We start from the raw sequence: 23377 nt of genomic DNA on the forward strand, positions 1-23377 counted from the left end.
ACAAGATTTACTCATGCTGTCAGTAAGTAGATAACTAGGTGAGAAAGTTGAAAAACCCACTTGAATTGCAAATCTAAACACTGTGTGAAAAAAGTGAAAAGTGAAAAGTGAAACTCCACATCATAAATGTAAACACGCAAAATGACTGTAATGACAGCACATCACTTCCACTGTTTGGCGATATGCCGAAACATACATTCAATACACCCACCGTGTCAACAGCTTTATACTGCGTTTGTTTTTGATTTTTTAGAAGGTCTGTGTGTGTGTGTGTGTGTGTGTGTGTGTGTGTGTCACATTGCAGGGACATACATCTGTGTACACAGTCACGTTGTGGAGACTTGCGGGGGGCCCATAACATAAATCATTAAATTTTAGGGTGAGAGGACTTGGGTTAAGGTTCGGGTAAGAGTTGGGATAAGGCAAGTAGTGCGTATGGTTATGGTTAGGGTAAGTCTCCAGGAAATTCATCTAAGTCTTTGGAATGTCCCCAAAAGTAATGGAAAGATGACTGTGTGTGTATCACACACTCACAGACAGCAAGAGAGACGTAATTCAACTTTCTCATATTCTTGTACACAGAGGGAGGTAGATTGATTCCCTGCCCTGGTGTGAAGCTGATGACTAACAAAACAGCTCTTTTTCTCTCTTGGCATCCGACAGCACCGGGGTGGCTGCGGGCTCTGAAAGCACAGATACACGCTGTGGTTTATTTTTGAACTGTCCAAGGTCATTGTTCACTTTGACAGATCACAAAAGCAGGGGGGATCGGATCCTCAGACCCCTATTCAACGCGAGCGTGAGCCGTGCCTTGACCCTCCCGTGTGGGGTTATAGCTGGCACACACGCTGTCCCACCTATGTGTGTGTGTGTTTGTGTGTGTGTGGTCTCACTGTACCATGCTCAGGCAAAGGCGAGGTGGAGGGCTTAAGGAAGACAAAGTGCAGGCCCTCTTTGATCCTCAGCCCACATACTACGCTGAAGTGCTTTACAGTGAGGGGAATTATCTTTGATGTCCACCTGAGGACCTCACGTGCCAAAATGGATCCACATTTCTATCATCTGCAGATCAGAAAGGGATCTCGCACATAGAAGCATGAGAGCAGCATAACGTAACAAGGAATGTGCTGTGATTTCTGTAATGTGTGTATGTTTTCCATACTGCTACTGCTTTTAGAGCAACTTGATTATAGGCCTCCAATTGCTGCAGCAAATTAAAGGGAAAGTCCACAATGAGACACTTCATTTAGTTCATGAGGAAAACTATTTGTCACTGTTTGTTTTTTTTTAACACTTACATTTTTCCACATGTGGTTTTGTGAACAAAATGTGATCCTTGAAAGACATAAAGAGATTGTTTTCTCTTGGTTACAACAGGATAAAAGCATAACTAATACTATATATAAAATAATTTAAACCATATTATTGCAATCCAGTGATAAAATGTTTATTTGATAGGCTACACAGAGAGAACAAGTGACTAACAAGAAAACAAGAGTGTACAGTCAACGCTCATGCAAGTTTGCTATGAGCCATTTGAGACCAAAAAAAGCAAAAGCAAAACAAAATTTAGCACATTACCCGGAGTATAAATAGACACTCTACCATATACTGAGTGCATGTGTACGTCTGTGTCTATCAGTCTGTGTGTGGAGGTGTGTAAGGGCTGAGAGGGGAGAGAGCGAGGGAGAACAAGCAAGCGATCAACACATCAAATCAATCTGCAGAAGGATATACTGAAAACTCTCACAGAACACACAGAATGAAACATCCGAATCAATCCGGGCAATACCTGACAGGGAGTTCGTCAGTGCGTCGCAGCATCGTGCACGCTTAGCACTGAGGTTCAATCATTTCATTCCAAATAAAGTTGTCATTGTCAAACAGTAACTTATTAACAGCCACTGTTCCTATTCCAGACACCAAACCTCGACTAAATCTATCACTTGTAAGTTTACTGTAAGCATCTCAAATACAATAATGCTGAAAAGAATTTAGCATTAAGCTACAATTTACACGGCTCTAACGGACAGTATATGGTAACGTTTTGACTTTCATCAAAGGGAAAGCAGTTGCATTTCTTTTCCTTTTTTTCCTCACAATTCAGTCATTAGCAGTTCTGAACGTCATAAAGGGAACATAAAGACAAATGCTGCAGACACGTTTCATAGTAATAAGCACAGAAACTCGTGCTAATGTGAGGCGTCTGTAGTTTGAGGAATGGGCATGTGCACCATGTATGTGAGGACGGCATTTTTGTGTTCAAAGAGAATAATTTAGCGAGTCAGTCGAGCACAATGAAACGTGGAGCTCTTGAAAAGTGAGCCAAAGCCTTTTTTTTAAGACTGAGGATGGATTGCATGCCAAGTAGGTCTGAGCAAGTAATTTTAGCCAGTCAACAAAAATGGGCAGTATGTGATAGTGTTTAACCTTAGAAGGATTGGTGTCACATAAATTAGATGTCCCGTAAATGTCTCTCTAAAGCCTCGGCCATGCTTGCAGATGGCCTTGCCGTGCAGTTGCCTTTAAACACCAGGGAACAACGCTGTGGCTCATCTGTATCAAAGGTGCCACTTACTCTGGAGAGCGCCGCTGCGGTTCCGAGTTTCCTTGAAGTTCCTCAAACATCAGCTGCAGAGTCTTGCTTTGTCACTGTTTAGTCATTTTGGAGCCAGATGAACCAGCACAGTCAAGAGGATCTACTCTTTGAAAATGTTTGGCCCGCAGACTGCTGACGGATCCTGCAAATCCTTAACAGACCGAGTGTGTTTTATGAGGCTGTCTGACCACGGTCAGTGTGTAATTAAGCGCTGACTCATCCCAAAACTGTTAATACAAAACAGTAAACTATAGCAAGTAAGCAAAAGCCTTGTAAAACGCCACTAATTAGGGACATATTAAATTATTGTGATGTGCTCAACTGTGTTCGTTAGACGGACAAACCTTTTAGCTTTGATTTATTTTAAAGGCAATGAAAGCTTGATATCTTGCATGTTCCACGCGGTCCTTGATACAGGGTTTTGGCCTTGGGGAATTTCCATAATGCAGTTCTTTATTTATCCTCTCAGCATCCCACACTACTACTGGTTTTGCCATATCTTTAATTTAATGCCTAACCTCTGATTAACTTGGCTCCCTGACCTAGAAAAGAAAAAAAAAAGAGACTAGTCTAGAAGAAATAGTGTCCCATTATCATCTTATGCTAAATGAGATGAATGCCTAAATGAGGAGTGTGTTCTGTGATTATACAGTGCTGCACGTCTGCACTGTCATACCTCTGCTCCTCTTGTACTTTGTCTCCACACAGGCCGAGCTGCTGACTGGTTCCTCAGTGGCTGATGTGGAGGAGGCACGTCGGGCCGCACAGGAGCTGCAGAAGCGAGGCTGCGGGTCAGTCATCATTACTCTGGGACCCCAAGGCTGTGTGGTGCTCAAGGCACAGGAATCTATCTCAAAACATGTACCAACTACTGCGGTCGCCCCAGTGGACACTACGGTAAGCATGCATTTGTGTACTGTGGTCCTTATTTTTTCAGCTGTTCACTTGGTCATTTCAGTCCATGAAACAACACCATCAAATTAGCATTAGCTTGAACTAGAGAATGTTTAGCATGGCTAGCCAAGATAGCAGCAATGGCTCTAGAGACAGCAATGTCTACTGATCAGTCCAGACTGTAATATCTGCACAACTATCAGATGGATTGCTATTGAATTAGTGTATGTACAGAAATTCATGTTTCCCAGAGGTTCAATCCTACTGACTTTGATGATCCACTGACTTTTTCTCTGGCACCACCACGTCATTTGTCTTTTTTAACGAATTGTGAATTTTTCTTGGTGAATTAAATGATCAGTCTAGACATTAATTTTCACCTCGGGATGAATTGCAATGGCTTCGGTAACCCATTAGCTTTTCATCTAGGGCCATAATCAGGTCAAATTTTTCATTTGTCCAATACTTGGAAACAATGAGTTGATTATTTGATTGACAGAAAATGAATCAGCAGCTATTCTGATAATCTGTTAATAGTTAAAGTCATTTTTCTAGCAAACACACCATACAATCCTTGTTTTAGCCCCTTAGTTTTGGGCATTTGCGGTTTTCCTTTCCTTTATGATAGTAAATCAATAATTTGTGGGGGGGGGGTTAAGATGTAGACGTCGTTAACATGGGGGAAATTACACAGTGTAGACGCTAGAAGGAATTTCTTTTAAACGCGTCCTTTACAGCAGTAACAGAGGAACAGATTCTTTCACAGGAAATCCTCTGTTCCATAACAAAGCATTGTCCCACGTAGCTCTTTATCTGCCCATTCATCATAGTTGAATGAACTCCTGAGCTGTTGTGGGGCTTCAGATCTGTTGCTCAAGTGGAACGGTTCAAGATCAATGGGGATGTGGTGACCAGTGTTTCCCCTCTGTGATTCTGATCTCTTGAAGAGACCGGCGTCGCCTGACTCATTTCACACCGGCCGTGGCTCGCTTTCGTCACAGGGGCCTCGGCTAGATGTTTGCACTTCCTGTCTCTGAGCTGTTCGCGCGGCATGTGCTCTGCCGAGCAAGTACGTCATTGCACGGAGGTGTTACTCACCTCTCTGCGTGCACCAGGTTTTATTAAAGCATTTTAATTGTTTGTGTAATGGATTCTTCTAGTGAATAGTTCCCCGAGGTACTTTTACTGTGCTATAATTTCCAAATGCTGTTCATCGTGCAGCATAGCAAGTAAGTAAGCATGCAGTTTTACAGGAAACCCACATCAGATAGTGTGAAATTGAGGAGAAAGAGAGTCCAAAGGAACTGCAGCCTGACCTAAGCAGCAGCTTGTTAGCACAGGTCACTTTGGCATTTCAAGAACAAAGGTCTGGCTTTCTTGAACGCTGTCTGACCTCCTCCGTGCCCCCACATTTCCAAGCAGACACAAATAACTTATTCACCTTATTCACCAACTTCAGTCTCCCTGTTTCCCAGTAGCCCCCAGGAGAACTTCCCCACCACCCCTAGCCTCCCCCCCTCCTCTCCCATGACTCACCTCTTGGGCCTGCATCAGTCAGCAGAAAGCTGTGGTCGGGCCTGCTGCATGTCCCCCCCGCACACACTCTCTCTCACCCTGCCCCCCCCTCTCCCTTCTGTTCTTTGATGGGCCCATAAATTCTGGAGCGTTAAACTCTTTTGGACATCATAATCCCTCTTCCAGTAAGGCTCTTTTTTTTTACTGGAGGAGAGAGGAAAAAAACAACAGGTTGTTATCAAGATCATTATTCACTTCTCTGAGCCTGTTCTGGAAACACAGGCCTGTTTAGTTCTGATTACCTCTTGTGTTATTACAGCTTTGATTGTGTGTGTGTGTGTGTGTGTGTGTGTGTGTGTGTTTTCTCTGTAGCAGTAGTGACAGAAATGTTTTTCAAAGATTGGCTCCGAGTTTGTCAACACCAGGATTTGTCTTGCTGTGACGCTTCAGTTTTGCTGGTATCGGACTGTGAATTGAGGCCGTATTCTAGGCTGCGATGCTTCAGTATCAACACAGTGAGTCACTTGCGGTTTCTCACTATTTTAGCTAGGCTACTGTTCAGTTGGGCGCCACGGGAGGCGTGACCCACTGCTAATCAGAACGGATCCACAAAATCACCTTTCACCATTTTTATTTGGACGCATTTCGTCACTTTGTTTCGACTTCTCTTTGATTGATCTAGCCCTGTTAATGATATGGCTGCTAAATGGCTTAGCTTTCTCCTGGCTATGACTATTTCATCATCTGCTCCTCCTGCAGCTGTCTGAATAACACATTTTCACAGCACAAGCAATTATGGGCTGACTCAGGGTCGGGGAGTCTGGATGACAAAGCAAATCCACTCATCTACGGGTCTCCCCCATCCCTCCCGCTTCATCCATTCGCCTTTGTCTTAAATTGAGTACAGGCTTCCCTTGCTGAGATCAGAGCCTTGGCTGTTTTGTGTGGACAGTTAGATGAGTCTATAGCGCACATACACAAACACACACAGTGCCTTCTAGCCCCAGCAGGACTTGGGTGGCCTTGGTTTCCACTGCTCCGGGAGGTCCACTGTGTAGGGCGAAAGGTAGACAGTGCTGTCTAAACCAGACATTACAGCTGAACGCTGGGTCTGGACAGTCAAATTACTCCCAGTCTTCTCCTATGAGTGGAGACACGAAAGGACCAATTGCACGATTCCTTCCTGGAAGCCGAAGGTAAGGGAATACCTCCTGAGCACTGCTTTTCCTCAACCCTGCAAACCTTGGGTCAGCATGACACAATGAGAAAACTGCCACATCACCACGTTCTAATGGACTGCACATGCCGCAACAGCAGCTGTTCAGAAACCCAGATGTTAGACCAGTCCTCTGCCAGTGCAGCCATGTCGCTCAGTTGTGTGCACAAAAGAGTGAAAGAGGATTAAGACAAAGCACTGCGGATGGATCAAAGATGCGAGAGCCCTAATTGGTCCAATTAAATGTGGTTTTTGATGCATCTTCCTCCCTCTTTGCTTCAGACGAGTAGTCCGCGGCTGTTTGCGAGCCTTACTGGAAGCTTCCGGACGTGGAAGCCACTGTGAGTCATCGCTGCCCCTCAGTTGGTCTTTGCTCTCCCCGGGGTGCCTTTCATTGACAAAGGCTGGAGGCTTCAGGAGTTAACGGCACATAGCTCCATCTGTCATATCGGGGTGGGAGTCAAGATCGCAGGAGGCCTCGGGGTGAGAAACACAGTCACAGGTTCTGGAGGCTCAAATGGTTCAGCGTGCGCAGCAGACTCTGAGCATGAAAGACATGCAGTGTGGAGCCCTTTATGGATCTGCATTTTCTGTAGGTTTTTTTTTGTATGTCTTTGGTGCTTAGTTTTCATTGCTGCGGTGTCTCTGCACTGCACTTTACAAAGATCACTTGTCAATCAAAGCGTGTGGGCACTACTGTTGTCTTTGTCCTTGGATTTTCTGCTGATGGACTTCTGAGTTACTGTATGCACTCCTTTGTTTCTCTGTACAGCCATGGCAGCTATTTGTGCTTGTGTTAACTATTCAGTATTTCTTCTATTTATTCCAAACAGACAGCACTCATGCTGCTGTCAGAAGCATTAAAAAAGGTCACATCCCTGCAGTTCTGTCAGTGAAAGCCTATCAGATACAAAAGTGTTGGTAGCAGCAAATGGAAAGCTTTCAGTGGCTATAGGTTTGTTACTGTTGTCTTCAATTGACTAAAGATGACTCACTCTAATGTAATAATATTTTAATCTGTCCTAAATGAAAAGAAAATGCTTTTCATAGATCAAATTAAACTGAATCTAAGATTCTAAAAGTTCCCAGGGAGATTTCTGCAAGTACTTGCATTCACACGAAGCAAAAATGTTCACTGGCTCTCTGATCGCATGCTTTTATTGCAGTGTCACACAAAAAAACCATCAAACTGAAGAGAACTTCCTAAACCATACTTTGTTCATTTGGTAAGCTTCTCGCAGACACACCTGCCATCCTAATTTCAAACTTCAGCCTGAGCGCCAGAGGAGAACAGGCAGAGAAACGGCTCGGAGATCGAGACGCAGCGGACGGAGACGAGTAGTAAGAGCATCACGGCTCATCTGCGGCAAGCACTTGTGTCACTTGATTGACAGGCCTCCAGATCTAACCTTCACCAAACTGTGTCGAGGGCAGCGGTGGCGGGGCTGAAGGGGGTAGCGCTTGTCAGCCTCGTTGAGTCTCTTTCACTAGATCCAGTAGCGACGCATGCCAGTCTCAGGAAAGGAGCCGTTGTTAATAAGGCAGTAGAAAGGTTGGATGGTGGCTCTTACATCACGTGACCTGAAGTTCAGATTGAAACACTGAAGTCTTGTTTTTGTACTTATTTAGGTATGGATTAGTTTACAAGAAAATGACATCCCCCACCATAATCAGGGGTCCCTCAGAGTGACGAACACACAGAGAGTTCTTCAGTTCCCCTCAGGAGCGTTTCAGCATCTTTGAACTCATTGTTTTGGTTTACTGTTTAGGTTCAGTCTCACTGCTCTGATAAATTTGGTTTCTAACCGCAGCAGGCAGCTGTTTATAGGCAAAAGCTGTCAGCACCAGACAACTCAGTTAGGGACTGTTTGGCTAAAAAGCCAGATATGTCCTTCAGGAGTTAGCGGAGACCAAAACAGAGTTAAAAAGGGACTTAATATTGCTAATGTTGTTTTGTATCTATCATATATAGGCAACCTTGCTACACCATAGTACACCATATCAGCTTAAAAGATGATATGTCAGTGTTGTGTTTGCCCAAAAAGAGACAGAAAAATCATGCAGGTTTAATTCAGTACACTAAAACAAAGCACATGCAGCATTTTGGGCTACGAATCGTGTGCAATAATAATTGTTAATTTGGCATTACAAAGTGTAATTTGTAATAGCAAATACTAATTCATGTTCACACATTAAAAATATTGTACCTGAGCTGCCTGCTGGGCTCTTGACTGCGAGGACCGTGTTTGAACAAAGGATTTTGAAAACACGTGCAGAAATCTATATTTTTTCCAGTACCTTTTTGGCTGAACTAGGCCACATACTGCACCTCACAAAGCTGCACAGTTTTCCTCTTCTCACAGCTTGTTTTAGCAGGAAATGGACTTGGAATAAATACATCATGTGTACTTATTCAGCTGGACAGAAATATAATGCATTACAGTATGGAAGAAAAGATGGGCCATAATAATTACAATGTTCTTTAATTAAATATGATTAATACCTAATTATATATAATTTAAATAGCTGCTGAATACTAGATGTTGAACTTTAAATTCGTCTGAATTTATAGCACTCAAAATTTTGAATTCTGAATTTGTGTTATTTGAATTCCCCTCTTAAAAAATTCCAGAATGTAATTTTACTTTGAACAACTTCAAAATCTTTTTTTGGGGCCATGAATTCAGGTAGAAAATTCAGGTGTCCATTATCTTAGATCATATGACTTAATAGTGATGCAACTTAATAGAAGAAAGGTCTGAGCAGTTCCATTCAGGTAAATTGATTATCCTGGGCCGCTCACATTTTCAGTTTTTCATTTAAGTTTTGGTATTATGTACACCAATCCAGTTTAAGCAATTTGATTTTATCTATCGACTTGAATTTTTAGATTCCAACAAATGACCAATTGAATGAATGCCTGGAAATTTCAAAGGAGGGAATTGAGACAACATCCAGTCCAAAACAGTGGTTTTCAAAGTAAAATGTTTCAGTGCTAACAATTCAGTTATTTCAACATTAAGTATTTAGTAAAAATTAAACTTTTCAGTTCAGTGATCACTTGCTTATAAGATTCAAATGTTTACAGCTATTTGTGTGTCTGTGTTGTTTTTGTAGTACAGACACTGATCTCCTCCACAATTCAGTCAGGTCATTGAAATAAAAAATAAAAATTGAAAAAAATTTCATGTGTATGAAATTGAAATATCGTCTAAATGCTTGAGTGTCATGCAAAACAGGGTTTTTCCCACCCTGAATAAATAATAATTAATTTTTCATTCTATTTTCAAGATGCTATTTGTCAGATTTTAACTGTCAGCACAAGTCTAGCCTTTAATACTAGTATTAGCTTTCAGAAACGTGTTTCAGCCTCACCCTATTGTCTTCTGACTAGACTAAGGTGGTTGTTTTGGCAGAGATTCAGTCATAGATTAGTTGACTGGTGATTGAAACCATGAAAGAAAAATTAAGAGGCATGTTCAAAAAGAACGATGTATCTCTCATGACTGTAAAGGCCGAAATGTTTTATTTTCCATGACCTAATCCAGTTGTTGAAACTGACCCCCTCGCTGTCCGGTGCTCCACTGGTCATCAGCTCCCAAGCATCAACCCTAACTCAAGTGTGCTGTCATTGTTTCAACCGCAATGTGTGAACTGGGAGACGGGCCAGAGCCAAACCAGTGGGACTGCTTCACCAAAGCCTTAATTCCAAACGCAGGCTGTATTGTAGCCCAGCCCTGCTACCAGACAGGAGACATAAACACACCATGGCTTTAAACATGGAAATCCACCAGGCCTGTGAAATGTTTGAGCTCTGATCTCACTCTTTCCAGCATCTCTCCAGGAGTCACACCAGTGGCATGCACCGCGGTGGGGGTGGGGTGCAGTAATGACCTTTCAAATGTCAAATCAGATCACTTTTTTTCTTCCTACATTGCTCGTATCTATCATCTGGGTCATCAAAGAATGCTTTAGGTGCTCGTGACAAAATCCATGTTGTCTGGGCCGTGTCCTCAGGCCGCCCCGTCCACCACGGACCCTGTTTGGCCCTCTCTGTTCCGAGAGCCCCGTCGATCACAGGGCACGGCCCTCTGCCCGGCTGGGATCAGGGTTAGGGTTTTTGTTTTTCGCCCAGTGACACTGAATCATCCCGGCACAACCGACAGCCTTCCCCCTGACAAAAGGGTTACTTTGAGGTTGGAGGGTGACTGATGTTGGGAGGGGTGGGGGTTTACAGAGGTGCTCAGAAAAGAGAGTGCAGTGAACTCTATTGAGAGCCGCAGTGATGAGTAATGGAGCGGGCTTGTGAGAACCAGCGTCAGGGGGCCATTTGTGGTTAAACATGAGCGTGTCGCCACATACCATTGTGCCTTTTCCCATCAGTGAGCCCCCCCCCCCGATCCCCCGGCATCCAGTTCCAACTAACCCCCTCCAGGGCGTAGACAGCACATTCCATCTCTATCAATAGATGAGGAGATAAAATGGATGATTTTTCTGTTCACAGATAACCAAATCCAGAGCTGTTGTCAGTTACGGTGAAGCTACTGACGACTGATTACAGCAGCCATGTGCTGTTCAGCTGACTTTGAAAGGCAATTAGTAAACTCAGCAGGGTTTTTGGTTTGTTTGTTTTTCAGCTTTTGATTAGAGCATTGTTTCAGATGAAAGCAGTAAATACAGCTAATAGTTAATTTGTTCATTATCAACAATTGGACAGGTTATGCAGGATAATGTCATTGATAGCAGTCTTTTTTTCAAATCCATCAGTTACTTGAACAGATAATAATGCACATAATTATGCACACATTCAGTCTTTCCTTGAAGGTCAGTGAAAAAGATTTGACTTTTCTAAATATTAGAGGATGCCACGGAGCGATCTCTCTGTATTTAAGATGTTCCATGAGCTTATTGCATCTAATTTATCATTACGCTGGCACGGTGAGAAGGTCTGTGGGATTGTGATTAATGGCTATTAATACAGCTGTTTCTCTGAAAGCGCTGACAGACACTTTCACATTTTCAGTAACTCATTTCAAAGGAGTTGAGACTGAGGGTGCAACAAGACTCGGAAAAACAGCTGACAAATGCCATAGCACCCCCTACTGTTTACAGCCTACTGAATTAATCAGCCCATCTTGTTATGCATACATAATGTTCCTACACTCTTCAAAAAACAGTATGAAGCATTTTAAACAGTAAAGCAAATAAGTCATATAGTCTTTACATGGATTCACTGTTTGTCTTTCTGCTCCTCACAGACTGGATCTTTGATTTTTCGAGTTACACAGTGGAACTGTTTGAACCACAGGTGAAATTTAATAAAGCATTGTTGTAATATTGTTTCTTCCCAGGGTGCTGGAGACAGCTTTATTGGAGCACTGGCATTTTACATGGCTCATTATCCCACAGTGCCTCTGGAGGAGATGGTCCGCAGAGCCAATCAGGTGGCAGGACTGAGCGTGCAGGCTGTCGGCACACAAACGTCTTACCCTTTCAGAAAGGACCTACCAGCGGAACTGTTCTGAGAGCAGTAAACCAACAAGCAGCATTTTAAATACACTAAATCTGGCAGGGGTCCTATGAAATGAGAAATCTGAGGATGAACAATATTATGAAAGTACTGAGGATCGATGAGGATGTAACCAATGCTACTTTAATATAAAGCTCAATGGTTGATGTAATGGTTAATAATGTTGAATAGTTGCTGAACAGTTATATGAATTGTGTCGATGTGATAACAAGTCTACTAACAACAGACAAGGATTCATTTTTGGAAAATTCAAATTCCAGTAAATGAACTGCGTTTATATGGTGCTTTGCTACCGACCACTCAAAGCACTTCACAACACGCCACATTCACACATTCTCACACACACACGCAAATTTGGTGTTCTGTATCCTGCCCAAGGACACTTCCACATGGTGACTGTAGGAGCTGCAGATCTAAGCACCGACCGTCTGATTAGTGGAGGATCTCCTCTCCCTCCTAAGCCACAGCCACTCAGGAGGTACAAACTGTTACACACTTTAAAAGCATTTAACATTTAGTTTGTCCAGCACATAATTTACTTAACTGATTTCATAACCCCGAGTAGATCATATTTCACAAGTGGTTTAATAGGTACCTGGCTTAAATATAAAGTTGTACAACACTTCCTGAATTATAATCATCATCAGACACTTGAACTGTTAAATACCACCTTCACATGTTATTCTTTGACATAACAGCTTTAGATCAAGACAGCTACTATGGCTCCAACAAATAACATCATTTTTCACATGAGTGAGTAGTTTGTTAAAAATGGTGTTAAGACTTTGTCGAAGCTTGGTCGGGTTTGGCATCACAGAGCTGGTGCAGTGGAGAGAGCAGAAGCCTTCTGACAGATCCAAGAAGAAATCCTCTGAAAACGTGTGAGCCAGCCAAACTGACGAAACACTTTGTATGATCCATGTCAATAAAGACAGTCGGTTTAAACCTCGCAGGTTTATGTTGTCCATATGTTTTGGTGCATTGTTAAACCGATTTGATCTTCCTCTTCTCGAAGAATAAGACGTGCTTGTTCACTGCAAAGACACAGGAATGTAATAGATGAAATTTTTGTGTGTATGTGTATATAGATAGATAGATAGATAGATAGATACATTTAATTTAGACAGTGAACTGTCCCTTTTTGTAACAGCAATTTACTAAAATTGTCGTCAACAATTTTTTTTTTACTTCTAACAAGTGACTACCCATTTTCATATCACTTGGCAGGTAATACATTAAACACTGGGATCAATATATTTAAATATATACACACACATAAAGCCCCAAATAAGCATTTCTGAAAAGACGTTGATAGAAACTTATAACATTACAGTGCAGCATGATATCTAAATTGGGATCTTATGAGGCTGGAACCAATACAGACATATGGATACTTCTGTCCTGTAATATACCAGTTAAAATACTATGATAACTTGGTTTTACTAGATTCATGGTCCATGAAGTGACTAAAGATATTTGAGATGAATTTAAAGTTCTTGTATACATCATAAAGATTATCATATCTAGTTATCTACTTCAGTGGTTTCCTTCCCAAGAACTAAACTACAACGTAAAACAAATTAATAAATATGCAGCAGTTTGGGCATACTAATCTGGATGCAAACATTACCAATGACTACTTGTTTTCTTTTCCAATTCAATTCTGCCATTAGTATTTTATCCAGTGTCTTCCAGTTTAAAGCCAGAAACAAGCCTGCTGTCAAGGTCTTCAAACACGCAAGTTTTTATCCTAATGACTTTTAAATCATCTGGACTGAAACAGCCTCCTGCCACAATATAGACGGGGGTGTTTACATCTTTAACATCCTTGTACAGTTACCATAAACATGGGCTTGTCCTTTTTTGTCCAGTACAGAGCGAGGCTGTTTGTGTGCATGTCACATCTGCAGAGCATGAATAGCTGCTCAGTCATATCTAAAGATATGATAAAACTTTATTTATCCCCAGCCGGGGAAATTCGGGAACCAAATATCTTACCAAATGGATCATGTTTGCGCAGCACCAGCTTGTCTCTGAGACGGCTCCTCTTCGTGACGAAGAAGTAGCCTGTCCCTGCAGCGCTCAGCATCTGCACAAGGATGGACCTGATGGAAGACAACATCAGTGAACATTACAATGGCTGCATTTCTGCCTGTACACTGCATGTACTGTTATTATGCTAGAGCTACACCTCTCATTTTAATCATACCAGTGGCTTCTACTTACTTTGATTTTGCCTTGGCCACTGAGAAATGAAAAAGAGCAGGGGATGTGTATTAGAATCAGGCAGATTAACACGATTACTACTTTGCAAACTAGCAAAATAACAGATGAATGTATTTATGTGAGGCAGGCTAGTTTAGCTTTGCCTACGAGCTAACGCTAGCCGCTAAATACACAACAATGAAAGCTAAACGTGACCAAATCCGAAACTCACAACATTTAGGTTGAAAGTGTCATTTAAAAAATCACTTTAAAACACAGCAAAGTAGAAGCAAAACTACAGTCAATCTCACGTTAGGTAGCGTTGACTAACACCTGGGCGCTAGCAGCTAACCTGGCTAAGTGAAAGCTAGCGAACTGATTGTCTAATTTAGCTACGTTTGAGACAGCCCTGCGCATGGACACCACTCTTTAAAACAGCATACATGGATTAAAATACTCACAATTGGCCGTGGTAAGAAACATTTTGTAGACTTTAAACCACAACCTGAAGACAGTATTAAAACATAACAACACTAGCTAAGGTAAGTCACATTGAGAAGTTTGTACGTCCGGTTTGACAAGCACTTCCGGGTCCTCTTAAAGGCGTAGTTTCAGCTGAGCCGCATTGTGTGCCCTGGAATCATCCAAACCTACTATGTTAAATCCTTTTCAGACCAATCATGCAGTCAGCAACACAGAAAAATGTCCGGGTTGGAATTGAGGAATTGATTAAACACACTATATGTGAAAATAACCCAGACACTGGATAAAAGGCCAATCTACCAGGGTGGCTCAATTTCAATTATCATCAATTTTTCTATCTTTGAAAGTACAAATTGGATGATGCCATACACACAACAAAAATATCTGTTATCCATTCCTTATTAAAACATGACACTGGCATAAGAACATTTTTGCTAGACAGTTACCAACCATTTAAGACAAAAAATAGAGCAAAAGAAAATGGAAACTAAATTTAGGAGAAAAAAGATTAGGAGCCAACCAGAAGGAGACAAATAGCAGACAGTTAATTGTTTAAACACCATACAATGCAAACCAGGTATGAGCAAAGGACTTCCCTGAAGGCAGATTGCCAGATATCCAGTTTTATCCATCTGATAAAAACATTAGGATGGCTTTAACCAGTAATTTTATTATAGAGTAGCATGTTGGGTGAAGACAGGTGGTATAGAGGTATAGAACTGTCACCTCTAGATGTACAGGTAAAGATCTCAATGAAAAGTACTGTGAACTTGATGTATCTTAAAATTGAGGTAAAGTAGCCGTCAAGTAAGTTCTTCATGTTCGGGTTTCTTGTCTTTTTGCCATAGGACACAGGCTGCTGTGAGAGCAAATGAGCATCTGTTAAGAATTTCTGACCAAAATGGGATAGTCAGATTCAGTTGTGGTGGATGTGGTCATGTAATAATTTTGCTTTTGATATCTAACAGACTGTCTCAAAGGGGGATTTGTCAATTCCAACTGAAATCAGTCCACAACCCTTGTTTTCTTCTAAAACAATGATGCACATGCTGTATCTCTCTCTCCGTGTGGCAAAGCTATTTTTGTTTTTCATGCAGTCACTTCATTTCAGATTTAGTCCTGTGAATAAACAAAATAATTAAAGCCGTCACGGAAAAATATTACAATGTTACTCGTTGTTGCTGGTCAGCAAGTCTGTGGCCTCAGGGAAGCAACTCATATTTCATGAATGGGCTGTAAGGATAAAGATACACTCTGGAATGTCCCAAAACCTGAGTGAAAGTCTTTCTGTCCCTCAACGTTCTCAGGCAGATGAATGGGTTAGACACCAATGATGTCACCGGGGAAGTTCCCCTAAACTCCTCATAAAGTAGTAAATTAATAACTTGCTGTACGGTGGCAATGAATCCCTGGCGCAATGAGAATTTAGCCTGCCCCAAACTGTAGTATTTTGTCTTTTAGTATAATGACATAGGAATGACAGTGGTTTCTATAAATGGGCATGGTCAGAAAATACACAAGAGCTACGTTACTGTCAACTGGTTTCACTCTCGTGACGTTTTACCTGTCTCTGTACAGTGTAGGCAGTCATACACTTAAGACTGGGGCCGTATCACCATATGTCACATTATTGGTCCAGACTAAAATATCTCAACAGCTTTTAGATGGATTGCTGTCTCTAAATCTTGTAGAGACATTCATAGTGTCCATACGATGGATCCTTGTGTCATTGGTGATCGCCTGATTTTTTAACTAGTGCCACCATGAGGCTGAAGTTTGGGGTTTTGAGTGAAATGTCTCAACAACTATTATATGGATTGCCATGAAATTTGGTTGAGACACTCACGTTCACCTCAGGATGTACTGTAATAACTGTGACGATCCATGACCTTTCATCTGGCGACATCATCAGATCAACCTTTATAGTTTGTCCAGTATGTTGTTTGATGAGCCTCAGCTTCCGCTGCACTTTGTGTTTAGTTCTAATTAAAAAATGTTAGCATGCTAACACGCAAGATGGTGACTCTGTGACTCTGGTAAATATTATAGCTGCTAAGCATCAGCATGTCATTGTGTTAGCAATAAATTTGTGATCAGCATGCTGAGTCGAGCATTTATCCTAAAGCACCATTGTGTTGAAGCACAGCCTCACAAAGCTGCTAGCATGGCTGTGGACTCATTGTCTCATCGAAAACTTGTGCAATATCAATCTGCTGTCAGATCACGTCATAGAATGTAACCCTCCTATGATCAGTGTTATCATTTTGCTGATGTAAACACAGATGACCTCAACAAACGCTGTAAAAAAAGGGGGGAAATTCACCTGAATTACATTAGCTGAGCTCTGCGAGACTATCACCGAGTCCAAGTCATCCACCTCATGTGTTGACCCCATACCTACAGCATCTTTAAAGCTGGTGTTTGACAGTGTTTCAACATGGTCTGAAGATTATAAATACATCTCTGCAAACAGGTGTCTTCCCATATGGCTTCAACACAGCTGTTTAAAAACATTACTGAAAGAACCCAAACTAGATAGTGATGAACTCGTTAACTATAGGCTGATATCCAACCGTCCATTCATCACTAAGATAGTAGAAAAGATAGTTTCAGTGCAAATTAGTGAATATCTTACAGAAAAAATGAAAGGGTCCGTTGGGCTCGAGGTTTCAGGACTCACAAGCAGACACCACAACTCTCCAAACTTAAAGCGAGCTCAAAGGTTGAATTTATTTGAACAAAGGTTTTCTTTAGACAGGCAAAAATCAAGACACTGAGGATTATCAAAAAATACAAACTAAAGGCGCTTAGGCTGAGAGACAAAAATGAGCAAAGGCAAAAAATAACAACAAGGCAAATGGCAAGGTAATTAGCTCAAGGGGTAAGACAAGGTTCACAACAAGGCACGAGACGCACAAGACGATCTGGCACAGGACAATGGGAGACGCGGACTATATATACACGAGGTAACAATGAACAGGTGGAGACAATCAGGGCGGGGCAGACAATCAGACAGGTGGGAAGAACACCAGGAAGTCAAGGGCCTGAAACGAGAGGAGAGTTAGGATTTCACAATAAGACAGGAAGTGCACGACAAGACCTGACACTGTGAACAGACACATCAACAGACGCGACCAGACATGACAAAAAAATATTCTGTAGGAATTTCAGCCACGCTTTGGCTAAAGTAATTAGCAACCTCAGACTAAATTCTGATGAAAATACAGTCTCAATTCATGTCCTCTTTGATATAAGTGCAGCGTTTGATATAATTTACCATGGTATCTTAATAAATCATCCTAAACAGTTGCTTGATTTTCCTGACTGCGTATTAAACTGGTAAAAAAAAACAAACAAAACATACATTAAAGGGAGATCATGTGTCTGAGAAACATGACATCTATTTTGGGGTTGCAGGGAGCTGCCTTGGTCAATCATTGTTCTCCCTGTACCTGCTGCCACTCATTACAGAGCACAATGTATGATGACACACAACTGGACATCGGTGCTGAACCAAATGATGCTGCAGCTATAGACTCAATTACCAACATTAAAAATATGGATGACCAATAATTTCTTGAAGTTAAATGAGGAATAAAAAAACAAAATCCTACTAGTCGGCCCTACAACAAAAAGAGATATGCTGTTTAATAATCTGGGAAAATGAACTCCCTGGATTAAATCTGAGGTTACGAGTCTTGATTCTCTCCTAGACTCAGATCTAAGATTCAAGTCCCGCATTAACAAGGTGATGAAAACTTCATTTTTACACAATTACATAATAGCTAAAAAACAACCATTTTTAAATCAAAAACATGCTGGAAAACTGATTCATGCCCTTTTTTTCAAGGCGACTTGATTACTGTAATGCATTATTTACAGGCCTCCCAAAAAAAACACTGAGAGACTTCAACTCATTCAAAACCACAACACGGCAAATAACCAGAGCCAAAAGTAGAGAGCACATTAGTCCAGTTTTAGCCACTTGGCTCTGGCTTCCTGTATCATGTAGAATTGCTTTTAAGGTCCTCCTCCTTGTATACAAAACCCTTAATGGACTAGGACCGGGCTACATTGCTAGCTTCCTTGCTTACTATTTGCCTTCAAGAACACGGCGATCACCTGCTGCTGGTCTACTGGAGGCTTCCAGTAACAGCTGGAAGAAAATCAAGCATGCAGCTTTTGTCCAAAGCTCTGAAACACATGACCTACAGATATCAGGGAAGCAGCTTCCTGATACAGGTCTGAAACTTTTACATTTTTCCTCACACTTGCTGCTGCACGTCTTTTAAAATGTTGTAGTTTACTTGATTTTATGCATTCTATGTATCCCTATTTTTAACCTTATTTTTCTATCCGTTTTTATGTTTATTCTATGTCTATTTTATGTGAAGCACTTGGTGTGTGTGATTTCTTTGCCGTAAAGCCCCTTGAAGTGCATTTCCCGTGTGAAAGGTGCCATACAAATAAAGTTTATTATTAAAGCTTCACCATGAAACCATTATAAAACAGTGGGTGGCATGTCTGTGAAATCACTGAGGGCCTTTCAAATATCTCTCAAGCATTCATGTATTTTGGTCTGTATGTCGTCACACAGGAAGAACAATGAGACTGGTGGAGGAAGAATAATGGCTTATTTTCCTTCAGAGCTTCACTTCATTAAAAAAAAAAAAGCAGATCCAGCGTGTATGCGACGCTGTCCCACTAGTGCATAGATTAGATGAAAACAAAAAGTAGTAAATGAACACGTACTAATGAGCTTAAATGGAGATGTGGCGGTAAACCCAGAAGGGGAAAGCCGTGCACTAAAGCGGAAATGAGCATGAATGTTATTGGACAGGCCGAGGAGCGCTGTAACCAGGCAGGGAGCAGCTGTCAGGATGTGAGTGGAGGAGATTGCGTCACTGAGGGATAATTCTGAGAATGAGGCTGAGACCACTAGCTCCAGCATCAGCTCTGCTCTTCTTCCTCCTCCTCCACCACCCCACCCACTCAGCACTCACCACAGCCACTGCGGACGTTAGCTACTCTTTCCTTCTCCCACTTCACCGCACTTATACTCCTCACTCTATCTCACATGCTCTTTCTTTTGATTTATGACCTATTATTTCTCAGCTTTTGCATCACTCATGGGCACTGATTTCTATTTTAGGCACTTGAGCTCAGCTTGCAGTAAGTGAGCAGGTACGGTTCAGTGTCTTGTGACTTTTGGGATTCGGCAGTTTGTTATCAAGAAAAAAATTCAAGCAGCACAAGCCAAATTTGAGTGAAAATTAAAAAATGTCTTCAAATGTCTCTACATTTTGGCTTTAAATGAAAAAAGAGGCACCTGCATTGATAGGACATATCACTTGTTAATCAAATAATGTGGCCAAGTATCAATCCCACATACACTGACCTGGAGCTGTAAATGCCCACCAGCACATCAAGCACTGTAAGTATTAATTCATGGCTTTATAAATGCAGTATTTACACCTGTTTGAGAAGAATTAAGTATTTAATAGGAAGACTGGGCTTGTGGCTGAAGGAAAGAACTGACAGAGAGGTCGGTTTTGGTCCTTTCAAGGAATTTGTTGACAATTTCAGCCTTGCTCTTTAAATGTCGAATCAGTATTGTCTGCGCTCAGTAGTTTTGGGCAAATATGTTTCTATTTTGAACCTGCAGTGCAGAGTGTTTGTCTCCCCTTCTGGCAGCAGCGTAATTGAACACTGTCGACGTGCTTATGACACCGTCGGCTCCTGGTTGCTGTAGCCCACAGTCACCACCTGATCTCAGTCTCACATGTGGTTCTAACACCTGACTGATGGGTTATGCTTACCCTGTCACTCAGTTGAGGCAGCTGCTCAGTGCTCAGATCAGGTAGTGACACCTAATCCATCGCTGTGGTTGTTCCCCTCTTCAGCTCTGGCAAACCAATCTGGTTGATGTGAAACGCGTCACCTCAGGTGCACCAGCACAAACTCCAGTATGCTGCGAAATCCACAGCGATTTACCGGGCGGTAATCAGTACTGTGTGAACTTCTGTGGCAAGAAATAACAGATCATCGTTTACATGTAAAAGTTCCGCACTCCCAGTTTAACCCTCATGTTTTTGCTTGTTCAGTCAGCCACTCACTTGCTTACTCACTCGCTCAAACACTTACTCACTTATCCACATACTCACTTACTCAGTCTGTCTCCCCTGCTCACTCATATATTTACTTGGTCAGTAGTATATTTCTATACTTTGACAGACTGTCATACTGCCCTATTTACTGTTTGCCTGAAGAAAAAACTGAAAATAATCAGTTAGTTCATCTCTCCATTCTTCTGTTGAAACGTCGAAATGAAGCAGAAGAAAACAACCTATGATGATGGTGAGTGAAAAGTTGATTTGGTGTGAACTATAACTTCTTGTCTATGATGAGACAAAAAAAAAAACAAACAAAAAACCGAATTGATCATTTACATTTTATTTCATTAACATTCTGTCTACAGTGCATCAGAGCATACAAAGATCAATGTTAGCTTTCAGTTAGAGTCATTATAACTTGACTAATGTAAGTGCACTATAGCTATTCTTTTAGTTTTGTTTTGGTCCCCACCAACCACTGAGAATTGAGCTGTTTAGCAAGCAAATCCTCCATTATTTTCACCAGCTAGCCTCTAACGTTGCCTGTTTGCCCTGTATTGCTGGGCAGGTGTTTATCAGAGCTGCTGAAGTAAGGTTGATGGAGGCGGTCAGAGTGAACTAAAACAGTAAAGCTGAGCTGAAGAAAATCTAAAAGCTGAGAGGAACTGAGAGTTCCCATTGCACATAGACATTTGATCCATTGTTAATATAAAACTATTATGAATGCATCTTTAAGATAATCAATACTTATTGTAAGAAAAAGGCAAACTCTAAATACTGCTCACTTTATATTTACAGCTGACATGCTCATTGATATAGTTTCTAAATTAAATGAAGTTTGATTTAATTAACAACCAAAGCACTTGCTGCTATTTCTCGATATTGACTATCAGATTATCACAATTATTTTAAGCAGCAGGTGCACAGCTCCACAGCACACCTGCACGTACACGCACAAACCCACAGACCACCTCCTTCAAACAAGCCTCAGCTCACATATTATTAGCTGTCACAACAACGGTTTGCTGTTCTTTTGACCTACCAACCCGATCGCAGTAGCTGACACGATGACTCACACACACACACAGAGTCAGAGGCACCAAACACCACACACTGGTTCACAACTCCCCAGCTTGCGTCAGCACTATGCCCTATTAGCTATTATATAAAAGGAAGGAATACATAACAAAAGGTGGTTTCATGGAGTGTTTTTATCTCTTCGCCTCACCACGTCTGTATCTTTACCATCCACAGCAAGTGATCTGTAGGTGTGACCTTTAAAGCTAGAGAAGATACCCTGCCTACCGTTCAACATCAGAGGAATTATCATTCGTCACATAGGCGCAGTGGTGCTCAGACTTTATCAGTAGTGTACATACAGTGGATGTACAGAATGTATACATCTGAGGTAGGTCATAGTACAGTCTTCTTCAAGTTTCTGCCTGTAGGATGACGTAAGGTTTTTCTTAAGGGACAATAGAGCCGGGGGTGGTGGTGATGGTGGTGGTGGGGTACCGTCTCGAGGTCAGATGCTGCCTCTGAGACAAAAAAACAACTCAGAAATAAAAAAAATGTATCTACACAGCACACACATTAATTTTTTTTTCTATATAGAATAGAATAACATAAAACAGAAGACTAACATATCCCTCCAGGTGGTCCCTTCTGGCTGTATGCCTGTGTGTGTCAGTGACAGGGGACAAATGCTCTGGGATAAGTCAACACTCTTCAGCGGAGTTTGGGAGCCCAACAAGCAGCTTGCACATTCTGTCACATTCAGTCACATTCTGACCGAAACAGTGTTACACAGTGAGCAAGCTAATAGCTGAGAAGCTGAAACCTCATTCAGGAGACTTTGTTCCAATGTGTCTGTTTGTCTCGAAGAACCATTGCAGAGCGGATTACTGATATGGCACAAGACATAAAAAAAAACACTCAAGGACGCTGCAAGAAATTTCCAGTTTTTATCTCTGGTCTGCGATGAAACAGCAGACATAACAGCTGCCGCCCCAACTAGCCATTTCTGTGCATGGGATCGCTGCACAGCTTCATACGAGGGAGTCTGCTGTCTCTTTGCAAGCCATGCATGGCATTGCTGAAGGACAGGATTTGTTTGAGCAAGTGCAAAACTCGTTCAGGTGAACAACACAAAATCATTGAGCTGCAAAGCAACAACGACCTTAAAGCCTCTGTAGGTACAGCGGCCTCCCTGTGATCAAATTCTGAAAATTGTGGCCCTTGATAGGAAAAAGTTCCAATCAATGTGTAGGAAAAATGCAAAAATGCTTCTGGTTTTCATTTAGAAAACATATAATAAATTATTTTTGGAACTTGACTGATACTAAAGGCTAGACGTCAGCAAATCTTGTTTATATGCCTCTTGTGAGTTCTCCGACTTGATGGAAGAGATCTACTAAATTGCAGGAGTAGCCCTTTAATTGTTGCTCGAGAGAACAGAAAATATCAGACCAGTGGCCAGAAACGGCAGGATAAAGATGGTAGAATTTACTGCCACAGTGCCTTAAAATCAAATCTATTATAATAACTGCAAATCAGTTAAGATTGTATCCCGTTATTTGTCAGGAGCTGGAATCTTGCCTGTCAGCAGATCTAGAATGGTTAGTACCCAGACAGCCCCTACATCCCTGGAAATGCCAGGATCAGCACCCTGGACACCTGTGGCGACACATCTTTGTGCAGAATGTTGCTATTGATTAAAGCTTTCAGTTCAGGACTGCCTTGCTGTGACTCACAAGCCTCCAGGCAGATAAAGTCACATTAACTTCATCCCCAGCTAGGAGATAAAATCACAGGGGAGAAAC

At 41.7% G+C, this 23377-nt stretch overlaps 2 protein-coding genes across 2 annotated transcripts in view; one reads left to right on the top strand and one right to left on the bottom strand.

Annotated features, from left to right (window-relative positions):
- The window catches only part of rbks (ribokinase), a 36304-nt gene extending 23605 nt beyond the window's left edge, over positions 1-12699 (top strand). The window contains exons 8-9 of the mRNA XM_041953918.1: positions 3308-3496; positions 11576-12699. Coding sequence (XP_041809852.1) covers positions 3308-3496; positions 11576-11749 — 363 coding nt within the window. The 3' untranslated portion in view covers positions 11750-12699. The remainder of the gene's footprint in view (positions 1-3307; positions 3497-11575) is intronic.
- Positions 11584-14550, bottom strand: mrpl33 (mitochondrial ribosomal protein L33). The gene is made up of 4 exons (XM_041953919.1): positions 14421-14550; positions 13981-13999; positions 13753-13859; positions 11584-12788 (listed from the first exon to the last, which is right to left on the bottom strand). Exons 1-4 carry the CDS (start codon positions 14440-14442, stop codon positions 12739-12741), a joined length of 198 nt encoding a protein of 65 aa, XP_041809853.1. The 5' UTR covers positions 14443-14550; the 3' UTR covers positions 11584-12738.
- Positions 14551-23377: the final 8827 nt, after the last annotated feature.

The sequence above is a fragment of the Chelmon rostratus genome, chromosome 15, assembly GCF_017976325.1.
Source record: "Chelmon rostratus isolate fCheRos1 chromosome 15, fCheRos1.pri, whole genome shotgun sequence".
NCBI classification, from domain to species: Eukaryota; Metazoa; Chordata; class Actinopteri; order Chaetodontiformes; family Chaetodontidae; genus Chelmon; species Chelmon rostratus.

Bases quoted from the DNA above. Each gene is read 5' to 3' on its own strand.
- mrpl33 (XM_041953919.1), bottom strand. From the start codon at position 14,442: ATGTTTCTTACCACGGCCAATT. The intron at 12,789-13,752 runs GTAAGATATTTG...GTGTCTTTGCAG, and splicing joins GCGCAAACATGATCCATTTG to TGAACAAGCACGTCTTATTC.